Source organism: Melospiza georgiana, chromosome 9, assembly GCF_028018845.1.
Source record: "Melospiza georgiana isolate bMelGeo1 chromosome 9, bMelGeo1.pri, whole genome shotgun sequence".
NCBI lineage: Eukaryota > Metazoa > Chordata > Aves > Passeriformes > Passerellidae > Melospiza > Melospiza georgiana.
The window spans coordinates 4,553,304-4,578,675 of NC_080438.1; the positions used below are offsets into that span (position 1 = coordinate 4,553,304).

General features: G+C 42.7%; 1 protein-coding gene across 1 annotated transcript in view; it reads left to right on the plus strand.

Annotated features, from left to right (window-relative positions):
• Positions 1-730: 730 nt before the first annotated feature.
• Positions 731-25,372, plus strand: part of ABL2 (ABL proto-oncogene 2, non-receptor tyrosine kinase) — a 40,307-nt gene continuing 15,665 nt past the window's right edge. Inside the window, exon 1 of the mRNA XM_058029851.1 lies at positions 731-908. Within this exon, the coding sequence (XP_057885834.1) occupies positions 731-908 (178 nt within the window). The remainder of the gene's footprint in view (positions 909-25,372) is intronic.

Below are 25,372 nucleotides of genomic sequence, written 5' to 3' on the forward strand. Positions count from 1 at the left end.
TTCATGGCCGGGATGAGAGGCCTCTCCTGGGGTGACCAGGCGAGTCACCCGGGTGGCTCTTGCCCCTCAGCCTGTGCCCATGTGCATTCTTTCGTGTGCTGGTCCCCCCTAATGTGTCTGCCTGTGGCAGTGCCAAGAGGACGGTGCCATACTCTTCAGTGGTGCCCAGAGACAGGAGGAAGGAGCAATGGCCATAAACTGAAGCACGAGAAATTCCACCTCAACACGAGTAAGAACTCCATTACGTTGAGGGTGGCAGAGCACTGGAACAGGCTACCCAGGGAGGGCGTGGAGTCTCCCTCTCTGGAGAAATTCAAAACCCGCCTGAACGTACGTGTTCCTGTCACCTGCTCCAGGTGACCCTGCCTTGGGCCTGGCTGATCCACAGAGCTCCCTTCCAACCCAAACAATCCTGGGATTCTGCCGCGGGAGGGCGGTCTGGGCTGCGGGGGCAGCCGCCCTCCCTCTATCCCAGCTTCCCTTCCTCCCTCCCTCCTTTCCTCCCTCGCTCCCTCCCCTCCCTGGGCGGACCGGAGGCGGCTGCGGGAGCCGCTCCGTCCCCGCTCCGCCGGCGCTCTGTGGTTTAAGATGGCGGCGGGGGCTGCGGGGGCGAGCCCGTGAGCCCCAGCCCGGAGCTCCGCGGGAGCCGCCGGGACCGGCCTCGGGAGAAGCGGGACGCGCCTGCCGGGCCGGCAGCGGCGGCAGCGGCGGGATGTGAGCGCGGCCCGCCATGGGGCAGCAGGTGGGCCGCGTCGGGGAGCCGGGCGCGGGGCTCCAGCACCAGCCGCCGCCGCAGCAGCAGCAGCCGCGGGGTCTGCGGGGGAGCAGCGCGGCCAGGCCGGCGGGCCGCCGGCGGGAGGCGGCCGGGCGCTCCGCAGAGGGAGGATTCAATGTCTTCACCCAGCACGGTGAGCGGCCGGGGCGAGGGCGAAAGGGGCGCGATCGGCCTTCCTCCCCTCCCTCTTTTGTTGTGGTGGGTTTACTGGGGGAGGGGAGAGGCAGGCGGGGGGAGCGGGGCAGCCACGTCCCGGGGGATGCTCGCCCCGGCCGCCACGTCCCGGGGGATGCTCGGCTTCGGAGGAGCTTCCCCCCGACCCGCTGGAGTTGGGGATCGGGACTGCCCGCCAGCCCCGGCGGGAGCGAGGCGGCACCGCCGGGAATCGGGACCTGCGGGGTTCGGTCGCTGTCACCGCAGCGATTCCGAGCTCTGGTTTTGTTTACAAAGGTAAAGGTAACATGTGCCTTGTCCGACTGCTTGCCGAGGCGTTTGTGACTTGCCGTTGTACATCTGTGGGACTGTCTAGGTCCTGACAGAGCGAGCAATTTCGTTTTGACTGGGGTATTACAGCTGCCATCTGATTCTAGGTTGAAGTTTCTACCTGTCCACTTCTATTCTTACTGCTATGAACCGAGACCGGAAATGTTTCATGTACACGTTTCTGTAACCTCGCTTAGAAGGACCCACACACCTTCAAATCTCCTTTGTAACCATGTTTCTTCTTTTTTTTTTTTTTTTTTTTTTTTAATATATATATACTTATTTATGCATTATGTTAAGATGTTGCCAGGTTTTGGAAGGAAAGATCAACTGAAACCTGTCTGCCTTGACAAGCATGTTGAGAGTAGATGTGCGGATGCATCTCAGATTTTAAAGACCTGAATCAGCTCTGGAGAGCTTGGCTGGCTTGGCTTTAAGCGGAGAGAGAGTTGTCAGTGTTTATAAAGTAAGGCTGCTTCTGACAGTACACGTTTTCTTTTGCTCAATAGAATGAGCTCAAGCAAAAAGATTAAGGAACGTGCAACCAGCAGTCTAAAAGTAAATATCATCTTCTGTGACTGCTGACCTGTAAGTATCTATCAAAACAAGAGCACTCCACTAAATCTGGTTCTTAAAAATCTCAGTGCTATCACAGCTTTTGAGTTCAGGGAGCAGTATCAGCTTTAAAACCAAAACAGCACATGCTTGCCGAGTGCCTGACCCACAGTTAAACTAAGAGTTGTTATTTTATTGCAACTTCACGTTTTACTCTTTGTATCTTTGTACGTTAAAAGGCACTTTGGCTAAAACATTGCTATCACAGACTGCACACTCACAGTGTTGAGGACATCTCAGAAGTCATGCACATCCCCAGAATGCTGTAGAGACTGCTGTGTCAAACTGTCTTCTCATGCTTTGGCCAGGATGACTCTTTGGTTCCTGCTCCTACAAGGCAAGGACAGAGAGGACGTTTGGGGAAGTGCATTACAGCATGTGGGGATGTGTAGTGACTTCCCAATAATACAGTTGACACTGACTCAAGCACTTCTTTTTGTTGTTGCTGCATGTTTTGGTAGTAATTTAGTTCAGCATCCTGAACAATTCCTTCTAGCTCCTCCCCATACCCTACTAAATTTCAAAGGTAGATAGTAGGGAGAATTATTTACATGTAGTGGCAGGGAAATGGAGAGGAAAAGCTTTCTGAAGCATGCATGCATACTAAGAAGACAAATTATGTGCCCTGCCAGCCCTTCTGCTCTGTCTTCCATAGAATGAGAAACAAGAATGAGCCTGGAAGGCCAACACACTGAATAAAACTGTTAGTGCCACATAAAAAGAACATTGCTCTGGGATAAGAGTGATGGTATCTTTCAAAATAATTTCACTACTATTTATATTGCTTAGGTTATCTGCTTCAGTGCTAAGGTAATGGATGTAGCTTTACTTAGGGTCTTTACTTAGGATTGTTTTTGTTATTTCCCTTGTAGACTGTTGAGGAAGGTGTGACTTAAAAACAAGAAACAGCTTTTTATTCTGTTAGATTATGTAGAAGGGGGGGACTTTTTGGCAACCCAGGTTTTGAGAGTTTCAGAGCAGGTTTCAAACTTCTCTTCCATCTTGGTGAATGCCTCAGCTGTGTTAAACTGTTTCCTGATTCCATTCACATTTTACAAGGAATGAGTTAACAAGTCAATATTAATAATCTGTAGCAAATGCTGATAAAGTTGGGTACCTTTTTAAATACTTGTCTTGGGCAAAAACTAAAATGCATGTAGTGTTCCTAAATCTGGAGTCCACTTCCTTTGTCAGAGAAACTGTTTCCTGTGATCCTGACTCTCCTTGTCTAAGGGAATTTTTTATCATCAACTTGTATTCTTATTTTTCATTTAATGACCTTGCTCTCCTGTTTTACTTAGCCAGCAGCAAGCCAGGTTTTCTTTAAGTGAGTCATATGCTTCTGCTGCTGAGATGCTCTGGTTGCTGGTGGCGTTACTTGATCCAGATGCCTCTTTTCTAGTAATTTCTCTCTGAACTCCACCTTCCATCCTTTTTCTGGGACATATATTCACAGTGTATGGAAAGTGATGCAAAAGCACAGGATTGTGGGTTAGCGCTCTTGGACCAGTGGCTAAACCAGCCAGTCACAGGATGGGGCTGGATTTTCTCCCTTCCTTGGTGCAGTCATGGATGTGAAGAAGACAACCTGTTTATAAATCCCTACCTCATGTTGGCAGCTTTCCTACTACCACATTGTGCCAGCAGCAAACCTTGCTGAGTGCTCCTGCCAAGCTTCATTTTGAGGAGTTGCTTCTTCTGGATTGTTTATGAAAAGGGTGGAAATAAACAATGTTTTCAGCCTCAGACCTGTTTTGCTACAGAATTTTGAAGAGCAGTTTGACTCAAATGGGTGAAGTGTAAAACCCTCTTTGCTAAGCTACTGGAAATCTGAGACAAACATTTTCACCCAGCTGATTTGAACCATAGATGTCCTTGAGAATCAAGAGATTGAGTAGAGCCAGTCTGTTCCATGATTATTTGCTGGGTTATGGTTTGTGTGACAGAAGCTCTACAGGAGAGGCACTTGCAACAAAGAATTTGAAGATGTTTTCTGGAAAGAGCAAGGATCTGCACTGTGGCACCCCACTATTCCATCATGAGAACAGACACCTGGGCTGCTGGGGCTTTCAGCTCACTGTGCTATTGAGTTCTGTGTGTGACATTGAGCAGAAAAGTCCTAAGCAAGCTGATACCCTCATGTGATTCCATTAGTTATGGAGTTCTCCAGGATGCAAGAAGATAATAATGGAATTTGCAATCTCCTGCAGTTAGCCCTTTAAAACACCCCTTTGTGAGCATTGCTGGCATGTTGTCAGTGACTCACAGAAGCAGGCTATGGATTGTAAGCATGCTGGTTGCTGTTGGTGTAGTAGAAAGGGTGAGTGTGAACATGAGGATTGTTCAAACTGGTGTTTCCACGTGCACTCCACTGGAATTCATGAGTGCCACAACTCCAGAGGGAAGAGCTGCAGTGAGCAGTACTTAGAACCAAATTCTTACAGATCAGTGCAACCAGCAAAGACAAGAAGTGCTTGCATTACAGGGTGAGCTTTCCCTTGCAGAGAAGGCTCAGGAGAGTGAAGAGGGAAGTCAGTTATCTCCTTGTCCTTTCAGAAATTTGTTTGAGGAAAGGGGAACCAGCAACAACAACCAACAACCTCCAAGCTGCACGGACTCTACTGAGCTGCTTTGACCTTTGAACAGTGACACTTGTAATTTTCTTTCAGAAGAGCACTGATAACAACCTACTGTACCAAGATACTCTTTGGAATGGTGTTAGCATGCTTTTCATCTCCAAAAAGACTTGCTGAGTGTTGTAGAGCACATACTGCAGGAAAATCAGATTATTTAAATCCTGGCTGGGAAGCCTTTGCAATACCTGTTTGCAATACTGCTACAGTTGCCTTGGTGATATATTTTGGGGTAGTGGAAGGCTCTGCCACACTTGAGCTTTTGATCCAGCAGGCACAGGACATTTGTTCCCTGTTTTGTTTTCTAGAGGAGGAGTTTAGCAACCTTTTATTATGTGCATCAAGGTCAGACTAGATAGGCCTATACTTTTAAAAATAAAATTATCATTAAAGCTCCCCTAAGGCAGTCAGAGTGCTATGACACATGATAAAAACATTCTAAAATAGGAAGAAGCATAAATAACACTGTCCCTTTCAAATTCTGAAACTGAAAAGCTGGATGCAGGAAAATGGAAAGAAGGAGAGAAAATAGGGTCAGTTTAACAACTGCACTTTGTGGGCTGCCTAAAATGTTCTTTATTCTTCATCCCAGTGAAATGCAGCAAGCTCAGGCCAGAGCTACTTGCCCACAGACTTTCCTGTCAGTAAATGCCCTGTGCAGATGGAATATAATCACTGTATTCAGTGCCTGGCTTTTTGTACTCTAAATCAGAAATCTTGTGGGACCACAATATATAAATAACTCTTAACTAATTATTTGGGGAATAAAGGACAGTTCAGCTGAGTGTCTAGGGGAACATCCCTTGTAGAACATGAATTTGTAGGCGTGTTCTCTATTGCATCCTTCTCCATGATAACTAAATTATTCCTGCAGATCCATTGCATTAAATATTGATTTTTATACCTTGTGTTAGTCTGGGATTTTTGTATAATGAATTTTGCAAAAGAGAGGAGGCTACCAGCTGGAAGGGACAATATAATACTGACTACTGATCTAATTCTTTTCACATAGACAGGGAACACAGTCTGAAGAAGGTAGGACTGAAATGAAGTTACCTCAAAAATTTTTTTACTCAGAATCAACTTAAAAATCAAATTTCAAAGCCCAGACATATCTCTAACTTCTCAGTTCTCCTCAAGTAGCAGATGGTGTGGTACAAGTTGTTCTAGCAATATTTCACAAACTTGCTATTGCTTGCAAGTGCAATGTTTTGCAAAAAAAAAAAAATTGCGGGATTTTTTTTGGAATTAAGGACATGACCAAGTGAACAAATCGGTGGAAAATGAACAGGGACACTACGAGCAAATTACTGCAAGTGTCTTAAACCATCCTATTTTAATCTAGTGGCATCACCAGCTCACAGAATTAGAGTGGAGAGAGTTGGACTATCTCCTGGAGATGCTCTAGCAGGCTTGGCTTCAGGAATATTTCATGGCTGGTACTTATTGCAGATTCTGGGACAGTAAGAAAACCATGTTTTCTCTGGTGTTCAGGAGGAGTGAGCTGCTCTGTGACCCACTTCAGCATACATCATGTTTGTTTGTTCCTAAAGCAGGCCAGTCCTTGCCCAAGTCAAGCTGTACTTTGTAGATCTTTGCTTTACAGCTGAAGCCAGAGATCCTTAGCATGATTTATTCTAGCTCATTTCTCTTAGTTGTCACAACTTCATGTTTCCAGGATACTTACTATCCATAAACTGCCTTCTAAGTGCTGCTGACAGCTGGCTGATTTACAGCCATAAGAAACGATCAAAATCCAGCTAATACAAACCAAGAACTTTGTACTCACTCCAGTAGGGATGGGTGGGGAAGTTGTTAAAAGTAACAGAGCTGGGTTTTGTGTGGTGGCTTGCAGAGCTCATTTTCACCTGGTTGTGTTTCAGAAAGCCAGGGATGGGTGGATGGATGGATGGATGGATGAGCACAGACCAAAGCCTCAGGTGCATCCTGTGTCCAGCCTGATCTCCCAGATCCCCAGTCCGTTAGCAGTGCTTCAGCAGCCTGTAATTACAGGTGACACAAGGCTTGCACTGCCAATGGCCCCAGGGCTGGCTCTGCAGGTGAATCTGCAATGTAGGCATAGAGTTTCCTTCATAGCAGCCTTCAGCACAGTATTGACTGGTAAAGAAATACTTCTCTTGGTTGTTTGGGCCAGTGGCAGCCTCTTTCCCTCCCCACAGCAGGAAAGAACACTTGTGCTGGGGTGCAGCAGCATTGACTTGCTGGCTCTGAGGTCACGGATTTCTCACCTTACTGCATCATCCTTCACATTTCTCTGGCTTTGTGGTTATGAAATACTTTATTTTAAAGTATTTCTTGGTATTACCCATAGAGATTGTTCTCTCTGGAATAAGTGACACTTACAAAACCATTGAGGCTTCCTGTTGGTAATGCTGCAAACCACAACAACAAAGCTTCGTTCTATTACCCATATGTGCTTAGGAAGTTGCCTGTGCTTTGTGGGCTCTCTGTAGAGACATGAGCATCTCTCACTATGATTACTTGTCTGCAGCTGGGTGTAAATTAACTTCTTAATAGGTGGCCTTCAGTACCAGTTAATTCAGCAGAACAATTAAAAAAAAAAAAAAACAGCTCTGAAATAACTTTGCCTTTTTTGAAGGGGAGACAAAGATGTACAGAATTACTTCACTAAAAATTAAATTAGTTTTATTTCAATCTTCTGGTGCTCTTTAGAGGTCTGTTAAACATACTTCTTTTTCAAGAATTTCCCCTCCTCTTCTACCATTAACCTTAGAATCTTAATCTTACTAAAATACTTCAATTAAAAATAACTACATGTATTAATAAACATGGAGCTTCACTTACAATAATTTGAAAGTTTTCTGTGACAACAGTGATGCAAGAATTGGGACTACAGTTATGTAAGAAAAGTAGCTCTTCAATGAAGGAACACTCATTTTTCTATAGGACAGCATGCCTCATCCTTCCATTTATAATGCTGCTGAGTTGGATCTTGGCCTCTTTCCTGGTTTATTTGATGTTTTCTTGGCTTTATTATTTATTATAAGTGAAAAGGATGTAGCTGCTTCTTGTTATAAGCTATATATGGCAAAGGCATAGGAACCATCTCCTGCTGCTTCTGGGTCAAGTTAGCAATTGAATTATAGGATAAGAGGATGAGAACATTCTGGATTTGTGACCCTGTGCACCTCCATGTCCATTTCTCCTTTGTTTCTTTAGTGATAATCCCAACAACAAAGCATCAAGCATGTCTTGGCTATTCCTGTTTGTTGTCATCTCAGCTGAGATCAGCACCATGGCTAATTTTGAAACAGGTTTCAGGCTTGCTTCTGGTTGAAAGAAATTGGTTGAATATTGGCTAAATTATATAAATAATAGACATTTTGGAGCATGTAGCATAGACTATGAAGTGTTCCTGTTTTTCAGATTGTGTTTTCAGTTAGACTAATTTTTTTTCAAAAAGTTAACTGCAGAGAGTGGTGCTCCTCAGCAAACACCCCAAAACCTACAGGAACTGCAAAGTGAAGAGACATTTCCCCATCACAAATCTGGCCTGGGCTAGGAGCTTGTTTAAATATTATCATATCCAAGTAGATTGGTATTACCTCCTACATTAACCCTAAATATCAGAGATCTAAAAGGTGTTTACAGAGCACAGATCTGTTTTCTAGACAAAACCCCAAAATATTTGCACATTTGAATTTCATATCCCCTGGATTGTGGAGATAACCCTTCAAACCCAAGCTGGAGTGTAAATTAATATAATGAGGCCTTCCTTAGGCTGCAAGGGCAGCTCAGTTTCTCAAGATGATTTCCAAGCCTTTTCTGCTCAGGGTTGCTTTTGCTAACCAGCAGTGTCACAGAGTTAACAAGACTGTTCAGTTTTGCTGCTGCTATTCAAAAACCCGTGGGAGGCTGCACGACTGATGAGAATATCAATTTTGGGCTGCTGCTTAGGAAAGCCAAGAGCAGAAGCAGAGCTAAGGTACAGCTGTAATGGTATTTCTGAAAATTGCTTAATAATAGAAGGAAATTGGAAAGATTATTTAGATTAGCCTTAAAGGGTTTTTTTAAAAAAGAAATTTTAAATTGTTGTTTCCCACCCAGCAATCTGTCAAAACTGGCCAATTAATGAAAGTGTACTGCTGTTTAGCAGTAAAAAAGCCTATTTATGCCAATCTTTTAAAAACTGATACAAATTGGGTCATCTAGGAAGAAGGAAATGCACTCTAAGAAATGTGAATAACCTTGAAGATGTTTTGAACAGTGACCTAGCTTCCTTCTTCCATTAGGTCACTGGGTGCAGCAGAGCTCAAGGTCATACAGGCCTGACTGGTTTGCATAAACATGGACTTAATGCTTGTGTTTAATGCAATTTTTTTCTTAAAAGACAAGTTTGAATTATAAGGCTTTTTCTATGTTCACCATTCCCTTCAGTACAAGTGAAAGAGAAACAGCATCCATTGTCTGAGAGCCGATTTGTGGTTCATTTTATCTTGTAAATTTAGTTTTTTCATCTATAAACTGACAAATAAAAAATTTCAGTCTAATAAGTGGCAGCTCTCAGGCTCAGTTCCTAGATACTAAGGTTAAAATAGCAAGTTTTAACAGCTTGAACTGTGAATTGCTGAGTGTCCTTTGTGTGCTTTTTGGAATATTGTTGTTTTTAATAAGAGTGTTGGTAAAGTTCCTCTCCCAGTGGCACCTTGATCAAGGCATAAAGGCTGGGGTGGAGGTGGGACCTTGAACAGGTGCTCTGAAAGTGCTTTTTCTGATTATTTTATGAGATATCACTCAATTCTGGTTTGTTTTCAAACCTGCTTTCCACTGACCTGAGTGGCATCAAGTAAGCCTGATGAGCTTCATCATTTGTGGCAGTAAAATAGAAATTAAAACTTTAAATAGTGAGAGCCACCTCTCTGCAGGATTCCTGTGCTCTCCTCTCCTGCCTGGGAAGATGAGCAGGGATTGGGGAGGTTTTGGCATCTCTCTCTGAGGCAGGGAGAGGTCTGAGCTTGGGGAGGGATGAGCAGAGCTTGTGGGATCAATAGCACTGTGAAACCTGTGCTCTGGCCTGATTACTCACTGGAGCACAGCAAAATACTTCTGCTCTAGTCATCAATTGTATGCTCATTATTCAGGGTTGTGTCTGTTGGGTTTGCATCTTTTCATGTTGGAATAAATAGAGGAAGCAGAGGGACTTTATGATATTAAAAAGCCTTTATCTACAGAGGAGCCTTAGAATAAATAGGAAGGTTTTGTAGTGTTAGTGTTTCAAGTTGTATTTAGCCTTTCTTTTTTAAATTCAGGATCTTAACCCTGGGGATATAAGGTTTGAAGCATAGATGTGGGGAAGGAGCTGATTTTTCATGTTAAATAAACTATAATTTAAATATTGTTTTTTACTAATTAATAAATTTGAGTCCAATATTATAACTACAGAAGAACAACAAGCCAATTTTTAATATTTTTTTCTTCCAGAGGTGCATTAGATGCCTTGGGATTGCTTTGCTCACTCAGTAGGTGCCCAAATGCTGATTGGAGTGGCTTGGCCTGCCATGGCTATCCTAAGAGATAGAAATCCAGCAGGTTGAACCCTTGTTACATCCTCTTTGTTAGAAAATGTTTTCATTTTAGGTCATCATAAATAAATCTATTTGAGTTTTTAGGGGGAAAATGTACTTAAAGAAGGCACTGTCCTCTAAATCAGACTCATTGTTTATGTGGTAATTCTTGCACTTAGTTAGAAGTGCAGATGTGCTTTAAAAAGTTGAATTAGACCACAGGGCTTATGTCTGTCAAAGCTGAGGTTGGCTGTAGTTTTGTGCAGAAATTCAAATTCTTGTTTTGAATATGCCTGTATATTCAAATGTATGCCTGTAATATTCCATCGACTGTTGTCAAAGGGTTGAGCTGAATTTGGCTCAGACCCTTGGCACGTGTCTTTCTTTCCATGCCCACACAGGCACCCTGACAGCAGGAGCACAGGGACATTCTCTGTGTGCCACGGCAGCATTTCTGCTCAATAAAACACCTTGGCTCTCATTTCCTGCTCGGTGGCAAGCCTGGAACTGCTCCTGGGTGCAGCCTGGCTCTGGAATAAAGCTCAGCTGGGCTCCCCGTGCCTGCCCTGCCCCAGGTGGGGACTCGGTGTAAACTCTGACATTTTCAGCTAACAAGGTAAAAGGATTGATCTCAGCTGCTCGTTCCAAACGCTGTTTCAGCCTGCCACGAGAGGGTGCTCCAATGCCTTCATTTATCCCTTGCTAAAAGGTTTTTCCCACTAAGAAAAGTGGGGTGTGTTATTTAACAATACTGTGTTACAGTGCAGTGCTTTAAGTAAGTGTTGGGTTATGAAAGCAGGCAGGACCCACACACATCTGCAGAAGGCAGATGTGGCTGTATTGAGATGTAACAATACATGTTTATTTTGTTTTTGCCATTAAGAGCTGGGCTGTTTCCCTTTTAGTTGTTTTGTTTCTGTTGGGCTTCATCCTAAGTTAACTTCATCTGCCAGCAAGGGAAGTTTCCCAACTTGTTTATGTGCAAGCATGCAGACAGCTTTTGTGCATGGAAGGACATTAAATCTGATACTTTTGCTAGGTAATCTGAGCACTCAAATTAAGAATCACTTCTCTTTGCTTCTGTGCACTTCTCATCTGTAAAATTACAATTATGCTTGCTTGGTTTATGGAGCTGTTTAGACTTAATTTTGGCACAAACAAATCCAGGAAAGCTGTCTGCAGGCTAAATTAAATGTTCAGTCATACACTCTTGTCTCATCCTGTAGGCTTTAGAGAAATGTGTTTGTTGTGGCTCTAGCCTGTATTTCAAAACATTTGTGGCGTGGTAATAGGTCCAAGGGAAGGGTAATGTTTGTATTAATTGTTGGACTTGAAAAGGAATCCCAAAGCACAGCACTTTGCTCAGTGTTATCTCTCAAATATCCATAAAGAGACTGAAGCTCCAGTGAATTAAAACAGAGGGAGAGCTGTGGAGTAATGGCTTTGGCTGCCCAGCAGTAGGGAAATGCAAAGGGAATTGCAATAAAGCATTCATGCACTTGGGCTGGTGCCTGGGAAACAGGATCTCTGCAAGGACATCCCAAACCTGGTGTTAAGGGCAGGTAATTACCAAAAAATAAAATCACCTGACAGCAGTGGGGTTAGCCATTGACTGCTAAGTTGTTACACTAAACTGGGATGCATTTGTGTTTTTCTAAAAGTCATGTATTAATACAAGCCAGTGAAAGGCCATGCTGAAAGAAACACATTGATCAGTCCTAAACCAGCCTCCTACCAAGGAGATATGAAAATCTGTTTAAAATACAACCAAGAGAGACTTCCTATCTTGTATATTGTCATGCAAAAGCAAAGGCATGACTTCTGGCATGCTGTAGATGCCCTTTTATTCTCCCACAAACTCTCCTAACTTGCTACAAAGTTGAGATCTTAGGTGCATTTCAGGCCTTGGCATCTGGTTTTTTATTACATCCTCCCATCTATTCTTCCTCTCACAGAAAAATACTCTTCATCACACAGTTACCCCTGAGCTGCAGGGAGATGGGCTTGTAATGTTTGAAACCTAATAAAGGCTATTGGGCAAACAACACCTCTGTTCACAGTTAGTAGAGAAGTGGGCTTAGGTACATAGAATTTACTGTTTTCATACACCAAAGTGAAGGCAGCAACTCCAAGGATTGCTCCTGTGCTTTCAGAAATTAGATAGTGGCCCTTGGGAACAAGTGTCATTCCATGGACAATATGTGTGAAATGAGGGTGCTTGAGGTTTAAGGGGAAACAGAATTGAATGTCCAGGAATTTATGCTGGTGACTAAATAGGAAGAAAAATTCCCTTTCCTCAGAGCATTTAGCATTCTTACTCAGCTGGTGTCTTATTTGGAGCCATATCTATTCTGAAAATGGAACAGGTGATGCACAATGTCTTTCTCTCTGACTGTGTGCTCCTAATTTGTTCCCAAATTCTTTGGCTTTGCTGACAAAAGATGTCAGCTCTAGAACCTGGAATACAGATGTGCAGGAACTGGAGAAAATAATTTCTCCTTATGAGGGTACCATCTCTCTCTATATATACATACATACACATATATATAAGATACTAGCATGAGTAAAAATCTCTGCAGTTAGGAAAACTATTTTCCTCAACAGTTAACTATTTAATTTTTTTTTTCTTCTCTGGCAGAGCAGTCAGTTTTATCAAAGGAAGACTGTTTTGTCACACAGATAAGTGAGTCATGAGCACACAAGATGGTTTATGCAGCACATCTCTAGCAGGACTATGGATGCAGCACCCTTTCCACAGGCCTTTTTTCCAAGTTTGACTATAGAGGCTTTCTGTTATGCTTTGCCCCATGGCAGGTTTTTTAACCTTTTTTGATGCTTGAACTCAAAGCTGTTTATTTTAATCCTACTTCATTAATGTGAGTAAGAGTAGGAGTTTTTGTTTAGGCAACATCAATAGTTGGGACAGTAGCTGTTTTCAGAGTCTTTTATGACTTTGATTGAAAGTGTTATTTATCAGTGTGAAGGTTTTGTAATGAAAGCTCTGAGTGTTGCACTTTAGGTAGGATCACTGATCAACGCCAACTTGAGTCCTGCTCTGGAAGCCATAGCTTCCAGCTATTTAGGAAATTACTTTTGCTTTGCTTTAGACCTCCTTCATAGCAGAAATTTATCCTACTACTCTGTAGGGCTGTCAAAAGAATAAAATACCAAAACTGCAAGACACTCAGTATATATCAAGTGCTACAAAAATATCCTGTGTAGTATCAAGCCATAATATTAGCATGCCCTGACTGAGAATGTTGTGTGGGCTGTGAATTTAATGTGTCTGAGAATAGGCATTTACTGCTGGGTAGAGCCTGGTTAGCAGCAGTGAGAGGAGTCACCCACAAAGCAGGTACAGCCCCAGCAGAAGTCTGGGATTTAATACATCCTCCTGCTCTTCCATCCTTTCATTGCTCATAAAACATTTCAGCAAAACTTGTGGATCTTACTGTTTAGTTACCTGAGCAGGGGAGATGGTTACCTGCTAGAGGGTTTAGAAATAAATCTTACTAGAATTCATATCCTCAATGGAAAAACATCATTGCCTCTTGTGACAAATCTAGAAGGCAATGATCCAGATTTAGCAAACCTCACAGTTTGGGATGAAATACTCCTGCTGCTGTTTCCTGACTGCCTCTTGACTAAAAGAAAATCAGTGGGTGGCAGGTGAGCCCTCTCAGCTTTGTATGGTAGCCCTCATGCAACTTTAAATCTGAAAAAAAATGTGCCTGCACACCTCATTGCAAGGAGGAATGCCTGGTCCTTGCTTCCAGAGACAGCTGCACAGCCAGCACATGTGTCTGCACCATGATCCCACCCCAAAGCTCCAGACAAAAGCAGGAGAGGAATCCCAGCAGCTGCAGAAGGTTCAGTTTATGAGTCTTAATTAGGGTTAGGAGGTGGTGGAGGTGTTTCTTTTCATAATTGTCTAGTGATGGTTGGAAGGGCTCCAAATCCCAGTTCAGGTTGTCTGGGTAATGCTGTGTCTTCACAGGGGAGGAGTTCTGAGCCTGTGTTACTGCCACATCCCTCTAAAAATACAGAATGCTTTTATGGACCATAGGGTTTTTCTGTGCCCTACCAGGGTGTTCTTAGTTCTCCTTCCTCTTTTCCCCTGCCCAAGTCACACATGTTTTTGCACAGCCTCATTTTTCCACTTGTGTTTTTTCTTTGAGAGGAGGGTACCACCCTTGCAGCTCTTATGACATTGGCAAAACTCCCACAAAAACCTGGTTTGAGTCCTCCACACCCAGACCTGGTTATTTTTCCTCATCAGTTTAAAGGAAAAACCTGTATTTTATGTATTTGTCTTAGATTACAGCAGCCACCTTCATGCACTACAAACAAAGCCAAGACTGTCAGTTTTCTATTTTACCTGTCATCATGTAGGATGCCCTACCCTTGCTTTAGAAACAGAATCATTAATCTCATATATTTTGAGTAACTTAGTTTCAACCCTGCTTCTTCAGCATGTATATTTTGTATGAAGTCTGTTATAAATAATCTGCCTGTAATATTCACAATACATAGTTTCTAAAAGATTGACTAGGAATTTTCAAAATAAGAGGAGTAGTTTGGGGGTTTTTTGGTTGGTTGATTGGTTGGGTTTTTCCCCCTGTGATAGGGAGGAGTTATAAGTTGATCTAGGAAGTACCTGATCTCAAAGTAAAGTTTTACAGGATGTAGCCTACTTGTATCCTGGACATCTGAATAGCAATGTGATAAGGCTGAATGGATGGAAACTTGTCAAAAAAGACCAATATTTGTGCCCAAAGAGTCTAGTTCTGCCAATGAATCTGTTAGTCTGGTTTTGTAGTAATTAGGAATGAAGTTCCTACCCTGGTAATCTTTCACTGCATTTTCATGAGACCCAATTCAGATGTGGAAGTTTTACTGAGTTTGACGTTGCTGGGAAGAGGAGAACCATCCCAGATTAGTCAGTCCTTCTGAGGGCTGATTCCACTCACTGCATTTGCTCACAACTATTTGATGTTTGCCATTACTCAGTCTCTGGCGTCAGAGCACAAGGTGTGACCCTGTGTGTTCAAGTCACTGATCTTTTTAGAGGAAAAAAAAAATCAAAATCTTGCTTTATGCAGGTGCCTGCTGGATGTTCTCCAGGCTCTCATTTTTTGTCTATCAGTCATTGATTTGGGTGCTGTTCAGAGGCTTTCCCTTTTTGGGGCACTATTCATGATGAAAGCATGACCTTGAGGGGTGTTGGTCCCACAGCCTCTGCTGATGCATCGTGCTGGAACTTCAGCATCCTTGCTGGAGGAGCTTAGTGTGCTGGGTGCTTCCAGTTTACACCTCTTGGGTCAGTTTTTCAGGGACTGATCATACAGGCTTTTAGACAATTTAACATTGTTATGCATGTGTGGCTTATTTAGACTTAGAGATTTAGCTCCCAAAGCAACAATAAGTCCATATTTCCTTGCCTCGCAATTTTTGACAGTTTTGGCACTTGCTCAGCTCTATAACCTATCCAGGTTACTTCCAAGCAGCAGCAGCTCTGTTATATTGCTTTTAAGTGCTTAAAGTGGCTTGAAAATAGGGAGAAGACAGTTCCTGGCAGTGATGTAGATGAACAGGAAACATGTCATTAATTCTAAAGACCCTTCCAAATATTAATTAGCTCCTGATTCTTCTAAGCAAACGCCTTCTAAGCTAAAAACCCATTTTAAACCAGAAGCACAGCAGCTTTTAGTCAGGAGTTGATGGGATCTGCCTCTGGATGCTCCATGGCTTGCCAAGGAGCAGCTCCTGGGCTGAGGCATGACTTGGAGTTTGCCTCAAGGGTACTTTTTCCAAAGAATTGCCTCAAGGGTACTTTTTCCAAAGAAATTTGCAAATTAAGTACCAGTCACAGCAGCTTGGGATTCCAAAAGAGAACTGCCCTGAAGGGCAAGTTTAGTGGCATCTCCAGAAGCTGGAAGTGGCTGACTGGCTTGTAGTAAATCAGGGGTGTCCATAAGGGTGGGGTAGAGAAGCCCTTGGCTGGAAACAGGATCTGCATGGGATGGTAAATGTTCTGCTTTCTAACTACTGTACTGAGGAGAGCTATGGTCATTTAAATATCTTCAAAATACAGCATTGCCATAGGTAACTGCTGTTAATAATAGAAATGAAACTGAAAGGTCTCTCAAGCTGCCAAAAGCTTTGGAGTGGCTTTAATTTCCAGTACCTGGACAAAAGACAGAAGACAGGATCCCTTTGCTGTAAGAGGCTGAGTCAGAGTGAGTACAAGTTCCCCATGACTTTTGGTTGCTGTAGTAGCTGATTTAGAGCAGTTTGTACTTTGAGAGGCTCAAGAGAGATTGTTTTGAGAGGAGCTGCCTGTTGTCTTGGGATTTCCAGCTTCAAGACAGCACCTGGTGTGCTGGTAGAGCCCAGCAGTGAGCCCTGCTCGCCCTTTGTGTGGCTGGGTCCTGCAGGGATACAATACAGCCCTGTGTAATCCAAGCAGTCAGCTGTCTGACAGCCAATACAGGCCAGCAACAACTGGGAATGTTTTTCTGTGGAGTGGGAGGAAGAAGGAATGAGGTGGAACTCTGTCAAATTAGAAAAAAGAAAATATCTCAGTTGAGCAAGAGAAAGGGACCTTTCTTGGCCTTTCAGACCAGAAGATGTGGGGATGCTGCAAGTTGGCACAGCCAGACTTTGGTATCAATTTCAGTTTTAAATGGACATTTCATAAAACAACACTCCCAAATGAAGCAGCTCCCTGGAGGCAGCTGTATGGCACAACTGGCAAAAGTCTTGCCATGGATGTAGCAATGTCCTTCTGGCAGAGCCTTTTATTGGAAAAGCATCTTGCTGTGCCCAGTAAAATCACCCAAACTGCTGTTGTGGATGGATGCAGTTTAGGAACTAAGCAGTGCTTTCCAGAGCAAGAGGAAACCAACTGCTGAGTGAGGCACAATGTTACACCTCCCACTGGGAATTTCCAGCCCTTTCCCTCTTCCTTCCTCCCTCAGAATATATATAGTAAATACACTAAATGAAGCCCTGAGGGAGGTGGCTCCCAAAGGCAGGAGCTGTAGCAGAGGCTGAGTGGCCCCAGTTAGAAGTGGCTGACAATACCATGGCCAATCCTGGGAGCATCCCAGTCATACCACCCGGCCTGGCAGCAGGGGAGATGTCTCAGACAGCTATGCTGGTATTGAGTGGGAGGAAAGCTCCTTAAATAGCCACCAGTGGCTCCTGTTCCCTCAGTGTGTCAACACTAAGTTGTTGTTTTATTCTCTGAACAGGAAAAAGTAGTCAAGTCATTGTGTGGCAAGCAAGTGATAGAAATGAAATAATGTTTTTTTTGCTTTTTCTAGCTGCTGGATCTGTTTTAGCACACAGCAGATACTTTCCTTGTAATTTTGCATTTCTATTCAAAAACCTCCAAGGAGCAGATGATAACCAGAACAGAAGAGGAATAGATTTGGGTAAAATCAGGAGAGTATCTTTCTATTGAACTTCATCACTGACTGCTCCAAAAGAACTTATTTAGGTTTTGGGTTTGGAATACTTGCATTTTGAGGGGGTAAGGCAGCATTGGTGCCTTCCCCATCATTGTTAATCTTTGTATGTGGTTAAATTACAGTTCATAATCCATTCTTGAAAAGTCTTACTCTTAATATACCTTACACTGTGCTTGTTCTTATTCCAGGTGAATGGCAAGTGTTGTTGTGGTGCCAAATCAATAAAATAGGATTTCATTTAATTAATATTGTCTCACAGCCCATTACAATCCTAGATAATTCCAAACAACTGTTTTCCTCTTTCGAATTTCCCCAGCAACAGGAGGGGATGTTGGCAGTGGTATGGAAAAACAAACCATTAGTATTCAGGTTAGCATTGTAAATTGGCAACAGATCTCAGCTCTTTAGGGGATTTGTCTTTTGACAAATTGTTAGATAAATCTGAAATTGTAACTAGCTCCCTTGTGATGTTTGTTTGTCTGTAGGCCAGATTCTGTCCTTGCTAGCCAAATTGAAGGTTAATCTAAGCATTTTCCATGTAATTTCTGCTTTTTGAAATGGCAGTCATGAACCTAGGAAAGAGATGTGGCCTAATGTGTCTGGGGAATTAAGTCACTCATTTCCACACTGTTGTACTTTGTTTGCTTTTCTTTACTGCTCTGAAAACAAATTAGTAGAAAAAACATCATCTGCAGGATGGTTTTGCTCTCTTGGCATCCAGGGAGAGCCAAGTTTTCCTCCTCCTGGGTTCTTTCTCCCTAGAGCAAATGATGCTTTCTTTAACTAGATGACTTCTAGCATCCTTTGCAAGGTAATTTTTATTTTTTAAAGTGCTCCTCACCTTAGGAGAGCAATATCTGCTGACTTAACCAGACCATACACTACCAACCACTGCTTGTAGTATATTACTTGTTGGAAGACCTCATTTTTTTTTTAGTGAATAGGGTCTAGAAATTCAAAAGCTCTCAAACAGGTATAAAGTCTTTTACTCAGCTTTCTAACTTCCCTTAAATTCAACTCTTTGTTGGTGTTTTTTAATTAAAAGCAGACAAATGATATGAAGAAGAAAGCAAATGGCAAGTGCTAAACTTGCAGGAGGTTGAAGAAGCGGAAGAGGATTCAGTGTGATCATGTAGAAGGTGGAACCCTGAGGAGAATGGTTCTGCCTTTGCATGTGAGGTATAAAGTTCTGAGCTGCCCCTGTAACAACAGGAATCCATTTCTGAGCTGTAATAAGACATATCATGGCAACATTTATAGGCTCTCTTCAGCCTAGAGGAGAGGTGGCTGAGGTAGAATGAGAGAAGGGTTTATAAAAATCATGAGTAGCAGAGAAAGTACCTGCAGGTACTGATCATTTGGGATTTGCCTTGTAGAGACTGAGCATCAGCAAATGAAATTAGGAGATGTAAGGAACAGTCAGAGCCTGTTCTTTGTTCTGCAAGGTGCTGTGAGCTCTTGCTACTGTGGCAGCAGGATTTTGTTTATGTGTGAGGTTAGCTTGCAATACTTCAGACAGCAACTGGACAAAATAAGGCCTGTCAGGAAGTTTTACTGCAACAGCACAAGCTCTGGCTCCAAAACACCTCGAGTGCAACATGTTGGAGGCTTGGAAAGTGTTCTGGAATAATATGATTACCCTCTTGCCAGGCAGGATGCTGGGCTGTAAGTGACCCAGGACAGTGGTTGTTGTGTGCCTGAAGAGTCCCAGTTGTCAGCTGGCTGACTTGCTTTTGACATTTTAAAGTTTTCTGCTAAAAATGAGTGTTCTGCTATCATATTTTCTTTAAATGTTCTATAGTTTTGATGTTAACAGTCAAAAAGTGCTGTACTCCCTAAAAGATAATCCAGAACTTGTAAAGCATCTTTAGTAGCAGACAGATAAAATGTGTATCTTAACTGCATAAAACTCCAAGTTTAATACATTGGCTAGTCTTACCTCTCTTGAAATAATTAAAAAAATATTGTTTCTTCTATTATTCTGTCTTAAAATATTTGATCTACTGAATAATATCCATTACAAACATACTAAATGATATAAACATTTTCAACCCAGCTCCACTTTACTTATGCACAATTTTGTCTATTCACCTGCTGTTATCTTTCTTTGTAATAAAACTGATTTCATTTCTACCTCAGCAAGTCAAACCTTTTGTAGTTTTAAGTACTTTCAGGGGTGCTGAACCTGCTCAGTCTTACATTGGCTTCCCTTCCTTCAAAGCTGTATTAATTCTTCCATAACCCAGGAAGGATTTTCCAAAGACATTATTTCAGGGAGTACATTCTTGACTTCATACTGAATTCAGATACATGGGGGTCAGACACTGCAGTTAGATTTGGAAAAGCAAACGTGGTGACACAGCCTGAAACTACAAAGCTGTGGCAGCGCTGGGCTCGGAATTCTCCCTCTGGAGAGGCTGGGTTTGGAATTCTCCCTCTGGAGAGGCTGGGGCTCGTGTTACCCTGCTCCCTGAGCAGCTGCTGGGCTGGTGCTGGTGAATGGAGCCCCTTGTCTGCTCGCTGGAGCCAATGACAAGTGTCTGGCTTTCACCGAGGGGAAGCGGTTCCGCAGCCGGAGCTAAGTTTAGTGCCATGGATTTGTTCCTCTGACTTCACATTCCCGCTGCCCCCCCTGCAAGGAAATCAGGCCAGAGGGCTGAGGAGGAGCAGGACAACTAAACCTGCCTCAGCCAGGGCTCAGCTGGATGTCAGGGGCTTTCCAGCTTAGGAGTTTTCCCTGGTTCTGAAGTTCACAACACGACATGCAAATTTTTGGGCAAGTATTCACGCTAAAGCTCAGCTTTTCTTGGAGGAAAGGAAACACTTGTTTGTTTTCTAAGACAAATGTATTTCAAAGGAGGCAAGATGACAAGGGTATTTTAGTCAAATGAAGTAAATATTCTAAAAAGGATCCCCCTTCTTCGTTCAACAGAAGAAAATGGCTGTGGACGATGGTTTGAACAGCATATTGGTTGCTGACAAATGAGGTTGAGAGTTTTGTGATTTATTTTTAGCTGGAGAATCTTTTTTAAAACAGAAGTACTCTGTAGCCTTGGCAGTTGCTGCATATTCGGTGTGGGTGGATGGAACTGAGAGATCACATCTGTGCTAAACAAGCATTTTGGGATTCCATTAAAAAATTAAACTCATGTACTGGAAACTGAAGCTGTACCAGCTCACCTGGGGAGCTCTGCCCTCCGAATATCCTCCACAAGGTAAGCACTGCTGCCTGCCCAAGGCACTTGCAAAAATACTTGGCCTCAAGATATGACGTCAACTCAGATTTGGGCTAATAGAGACATTTTCTTTCTCTCCTGACATTACAGGTCAATGAGTTAATCTCTATCCTTTCCTTCCAAGTTTTCCTTCTAACTAAAAAGGTCTAAAAATAAATTTCAAAAAGGCAGCTGAGAAACAGTTTAATGTGGTTGTTGATCCAAGTGCTGAGTCTAAGGAGAGTACCTAATACTGTAAGGTAGCTAATAAGATGTAATTATGTCACTGGGAAAGCAGCTTGGACATTTATATCATGTTAGCTCAAAGGTCTGATCAGTTAGTGCTTTACAGCTGCAAAATAAACCTCTCTCCAGCTAGACTTTGTGAGTGTGGGTATTTCTGGTTTATTCAGGGATCAGCTGAGCTGTGATTTCTCAAGTAGCCTTTTTGCAGAAGAGCTCTTACTGCAAGTGTTTGTGTTGCACTGTGTGTAAATAAGTACCCATGTGATTTGCTTAGAAGTAGATAATATCTGCCTTTGATGTGGCCAGTAGTAGCAACTCCCCAGGAATTCTGTTGCAGTGAAGTGTAATCCCCATTAAGCAACTTCTCTCCCAAGGTACTGATTTAAAATAGTGCTAAATGACTTGCTGTAAGCTGGCGTGTATTTGGCCATCCCACCTTTCCTGGAGCAGGACTGGGTGACCTAATCCTCCTCACCCTTCACACTGGAGAGGTTTACTGGAACTTGCCAGGACAGAGGAAGAATGTCAGACACACTTTTGATCTACAGTTTCCCAGTTAGCTTTGAAACCTGTGTCCCTTCCTAGCACTCCTGTCCCTAACTCTGACATTGTGGCAGTAGTTGCTGTCTGCTGTGGGCAGCATTCAGAGGAAGAGACTGGAGCTTCAGTACTCAATGGAAGGAGGTATGTGGTACAGAGCATTTACACTTGCTGCTCTCTGCTTGTTTCTAGACTCTTGCAGTTGCAAAGCTGACTGCCTCTATAGGAGCTGGGCAAATCCTTGGGAGTTAAAGGAGCAAACACTTGGATACAGTATTCACAATTTTGCAAAAGGGTTACATTTGTAGTTTTTTGTTCTAAGAACCTCTTTGTATTTAATTTTAATTACATTCAAATCTCTCCTCAGGAAAGGAAAAGGTTTTTTCCTTATCTGCTGTGCTGTTGGGTTTTGGTTCCTCATCCAGAGACCCATTTAAAGAAGTCAGACTTGAACTGTGTCTGGTCTGGTGCTTCTGACCATTCCCAGTACCTGTGCCAAGATACAGCTGTTCTACCTTCTAACAGCTGCTAGCTCCAGCTCTCTTGTGCTCGCATGGGAACCTCACCCTATAGTGCTTTGTAAATGTTTCTAAACCCCTGCATCATTTTGCTGGCTGCACTTACCAGAATTGCTTTTCTGACAGAGTTCTGTGAAGATCTTAGAGGTGATGAGAGCCAGACTATTTGGTCAATAGTATTGTACTGAACATGATCTATACTTCATCTACTTCAAAATTCTCTCATAAAACAGCAGAGCTACCAAATGCTGCTGTGGATGGTTCAGTCACAGCCTATACTTTGATCTATGAAGAAATTGATGCATCTTGGTTTCAAGGAATGAAGATTTTCAAACGAAGGCTTGGGAGTTTAAGCTTGATTTATTTCCTACTGGATTCTGCACCAAAAAGCTACTTCACCAGAAATTAGTTGGGGAAGAAATAGGGAAGCACTGCATTGTGTTGATAATGGGATAAATGTGTCACTGACATCTAAGCAAAGAAATTGGCTGAGGGACACCTCTGATTGCATTAATAACAGGGAAACAGAAGACATGCAGTTTTTCTAAAATCTTAACACAGCTAACCCCTTGTAATGTTCAGGTAGACAGACAATGTTTTGAATTCTTCATACATTGGTGGAACTAAATCAATTGAGATCAATATCTCTCTCTCCTTTTACCAATTAGATTCACTAACACCAAATCCCAAAACCTTGTCTTCCCTTGGATTTCTGTATTAAGCTAGCCAAGAAGCCCCTCTCCTAGGCAAAGACCTAGACACACTTTAAACCACTTTAACCCCTGTTTCATATCAGCACTTCATCATGTTGCAAAATTAATCTGTTTGCAAGGGATGAATCATATAGAGATCTCTTTCTCCATGTATTTCTCACCTGAAAACAAAGATCCCTTTTATCTATGTCAGATATATTTTGATAATTGAGGCATGACAGTGCTGCCAGCTTGAACTATTTCTTTTTATATGATGTGAGCTGTTCATGATGCAATTTTGTCACTGACTCTGAAATCTCCTCCCTTTCTGTCTCTCCCAGCCTGGTGCCATAAATAGAAACCTACTCCTTGCCCATCCCAAGTTCCTGGCTTGGAGCTGTATTTCTTGGCTTTCCTCAGTGGGTTGTTTACAATACTTCAACCTTGCCCCACTCTGTGGGAGGCCCCAGGACTAACTATGGGTCTGTGCTTGGCTCTAGCAAACCACATTATTAAGAGTCTGGTTGCTTGCAGGAGAGGAACACCTAGGAATGGCATTTAGGTAGTGCCTGCATTTCACCAAGGCCATATGTGAGCTGTCTGACCCCTTCTAACCAGTGTTTTGCCTGGCCACAGGGATGTCAGCAGAAAATCTAGGTGGTCCATTTAGGTGAAGGCTGCAGTCTGTTCCAGAGTAAAGGAAGTTCATAGGTCTGCTTCAATACTACCACATTATTAGACAGCAGAAACTTGGCCTGTTCAGCACTGGTTGCTTTTCAGTGTCTAACTTGTCTTGAGTATTTTTGGTTAGCAGGAAGCACTGAGACTTGGCTTCAGAAACAAAGCTGCTGTAGAACTTGATACTGTTCCAATCATGTCAGCAAAATAGGAAACCCACTTGCTGCTGTGTTATCAGTTTTGTTTCCTTGTATTCATTAAGGCAGAAATCCTCCCACTACAAAGCCAGTTAAAGATCTGAAGGTCCAGTGGTGTAATGTTTTGTATGTGATGTATGTTTTGAAGGTGCAGTGGAAAATACCAATTATACCAGCACTTATTAAGTACTTGGTGGTCTACTTTCCATGAGTTGATGACCAATGCCTGTTCTTTGGTGGTCTTATAAGTAAGAAAATAAAATGAGTCTGTCTGTAAAACTGCATCCTACATAATTTATTGGTGTTTAGTTCAAGGACTCAAGAGGAAAATAAAATATGTGGCATGTTCAGGGATCTTGGTGGCTTTGTGTTTGAGTTGTCCCTACGTGAAAAAATACACACAAGTCTACACCCTGTGGGTTTTGTTGTATAACATATCAGATTAAGGCTGTATGCAATAGCCAGTATTTACCCCATAAACCTCCTTGTCTCTTTCCTTCCATTGACAAACCAGTCACTTAGGCCTATGGCAAACAACACCAAATCAATTTCAGGGCTGTATTTTCATTACCACATTCTTTTCTTTGATTAAGAGATGTTGAAATTCAGAGTATAGCAAGTTTTCTAGAAGCTCCCTGAACTATACATTACCAAGTAGCATAGTCAGCAAGATTTCCTTGTATTCAACTTTTCCCCACTGCTGGAAGAACTAGAAAAATGCTTTTAAATGGATGACTTAAGTTGTACAGGAAGGGTAACCACTCTCAGGAAACAGCTTTGAAGGGCACCACAGGGAATAGGGTAAAGAGCTGGGAAGAGCTGCTGTGCCTGAAAGGTGGATTCTTCCACTGAGGAAGTTGAGTGTGCCAGAATTAAGATTTTATGTCATGCGCTTACTGCGAAGAGCACAGGAACAGGATGCAGATGTGGTGGATGCAGGTGTCAAAGTGATGGCCTGTTGTGTAAAATATCTGTCTAGGAAAATCAGTTTTAAGAGAGAGAATGGCCATCTAGAAGGCAGAAAGATGCTTGGTTTTATTCTGGCTGGGTGCATTTGACAGGACCTTATGAACTGCTGTGTACTCTGTGTCCTTTCTACTGGAGAGACCTTCAGGAGAGTGCCTGGAAAGAGTGTAGGCACAAAATTACTCTGCTGCAGGAGACTTAAGGCAAAATGTTTCTCACCAATAGTGCCACTGCTGACAACTACATGGTTCCCATCAGGAGCTCTTAGCACACCAGCCAGCCATTAGGCTGTGGCTACAAACTCTTCTGACAGAGGCTAAAATTGACAGGGTAAGTAGGGATATGTGCAAAATACATTATTAATCCAACTTAACTTCCTGCTAATCCTTCTTTCTTTGAAACACCAATTACTCATCCCTTGTACTTTAACTAAGAAGTAAATGTGTTATTTTAGCTAAGGTTAGTAACTGTTACAGCTGAGACTAATCTAGCCACAAATCCATACATAGCTTGCCCTTTCCTGGTACCATTTTAGGTAAGGGTGATTGTCACAAAGCTCATCCATGTCTTTCTGAAGCTGTGCTGGCTTTCTCCACAAATTCTGATTATTCTTTGTGTATCAACAGATATGCTAAGCTTAGTACAAATGCCAGTGTAATTCAGAGTACTTGGAGCAAATGCAATCTGAGAAAACAATAAACTTCAAGAAGCAAAACAAAGAAGAAAAGAGAGAAGGCCTAGGAGCTCTCAAGTAAAGGAGTCTCAGCCCCTGACCACTGGGTAGCATGCTGCA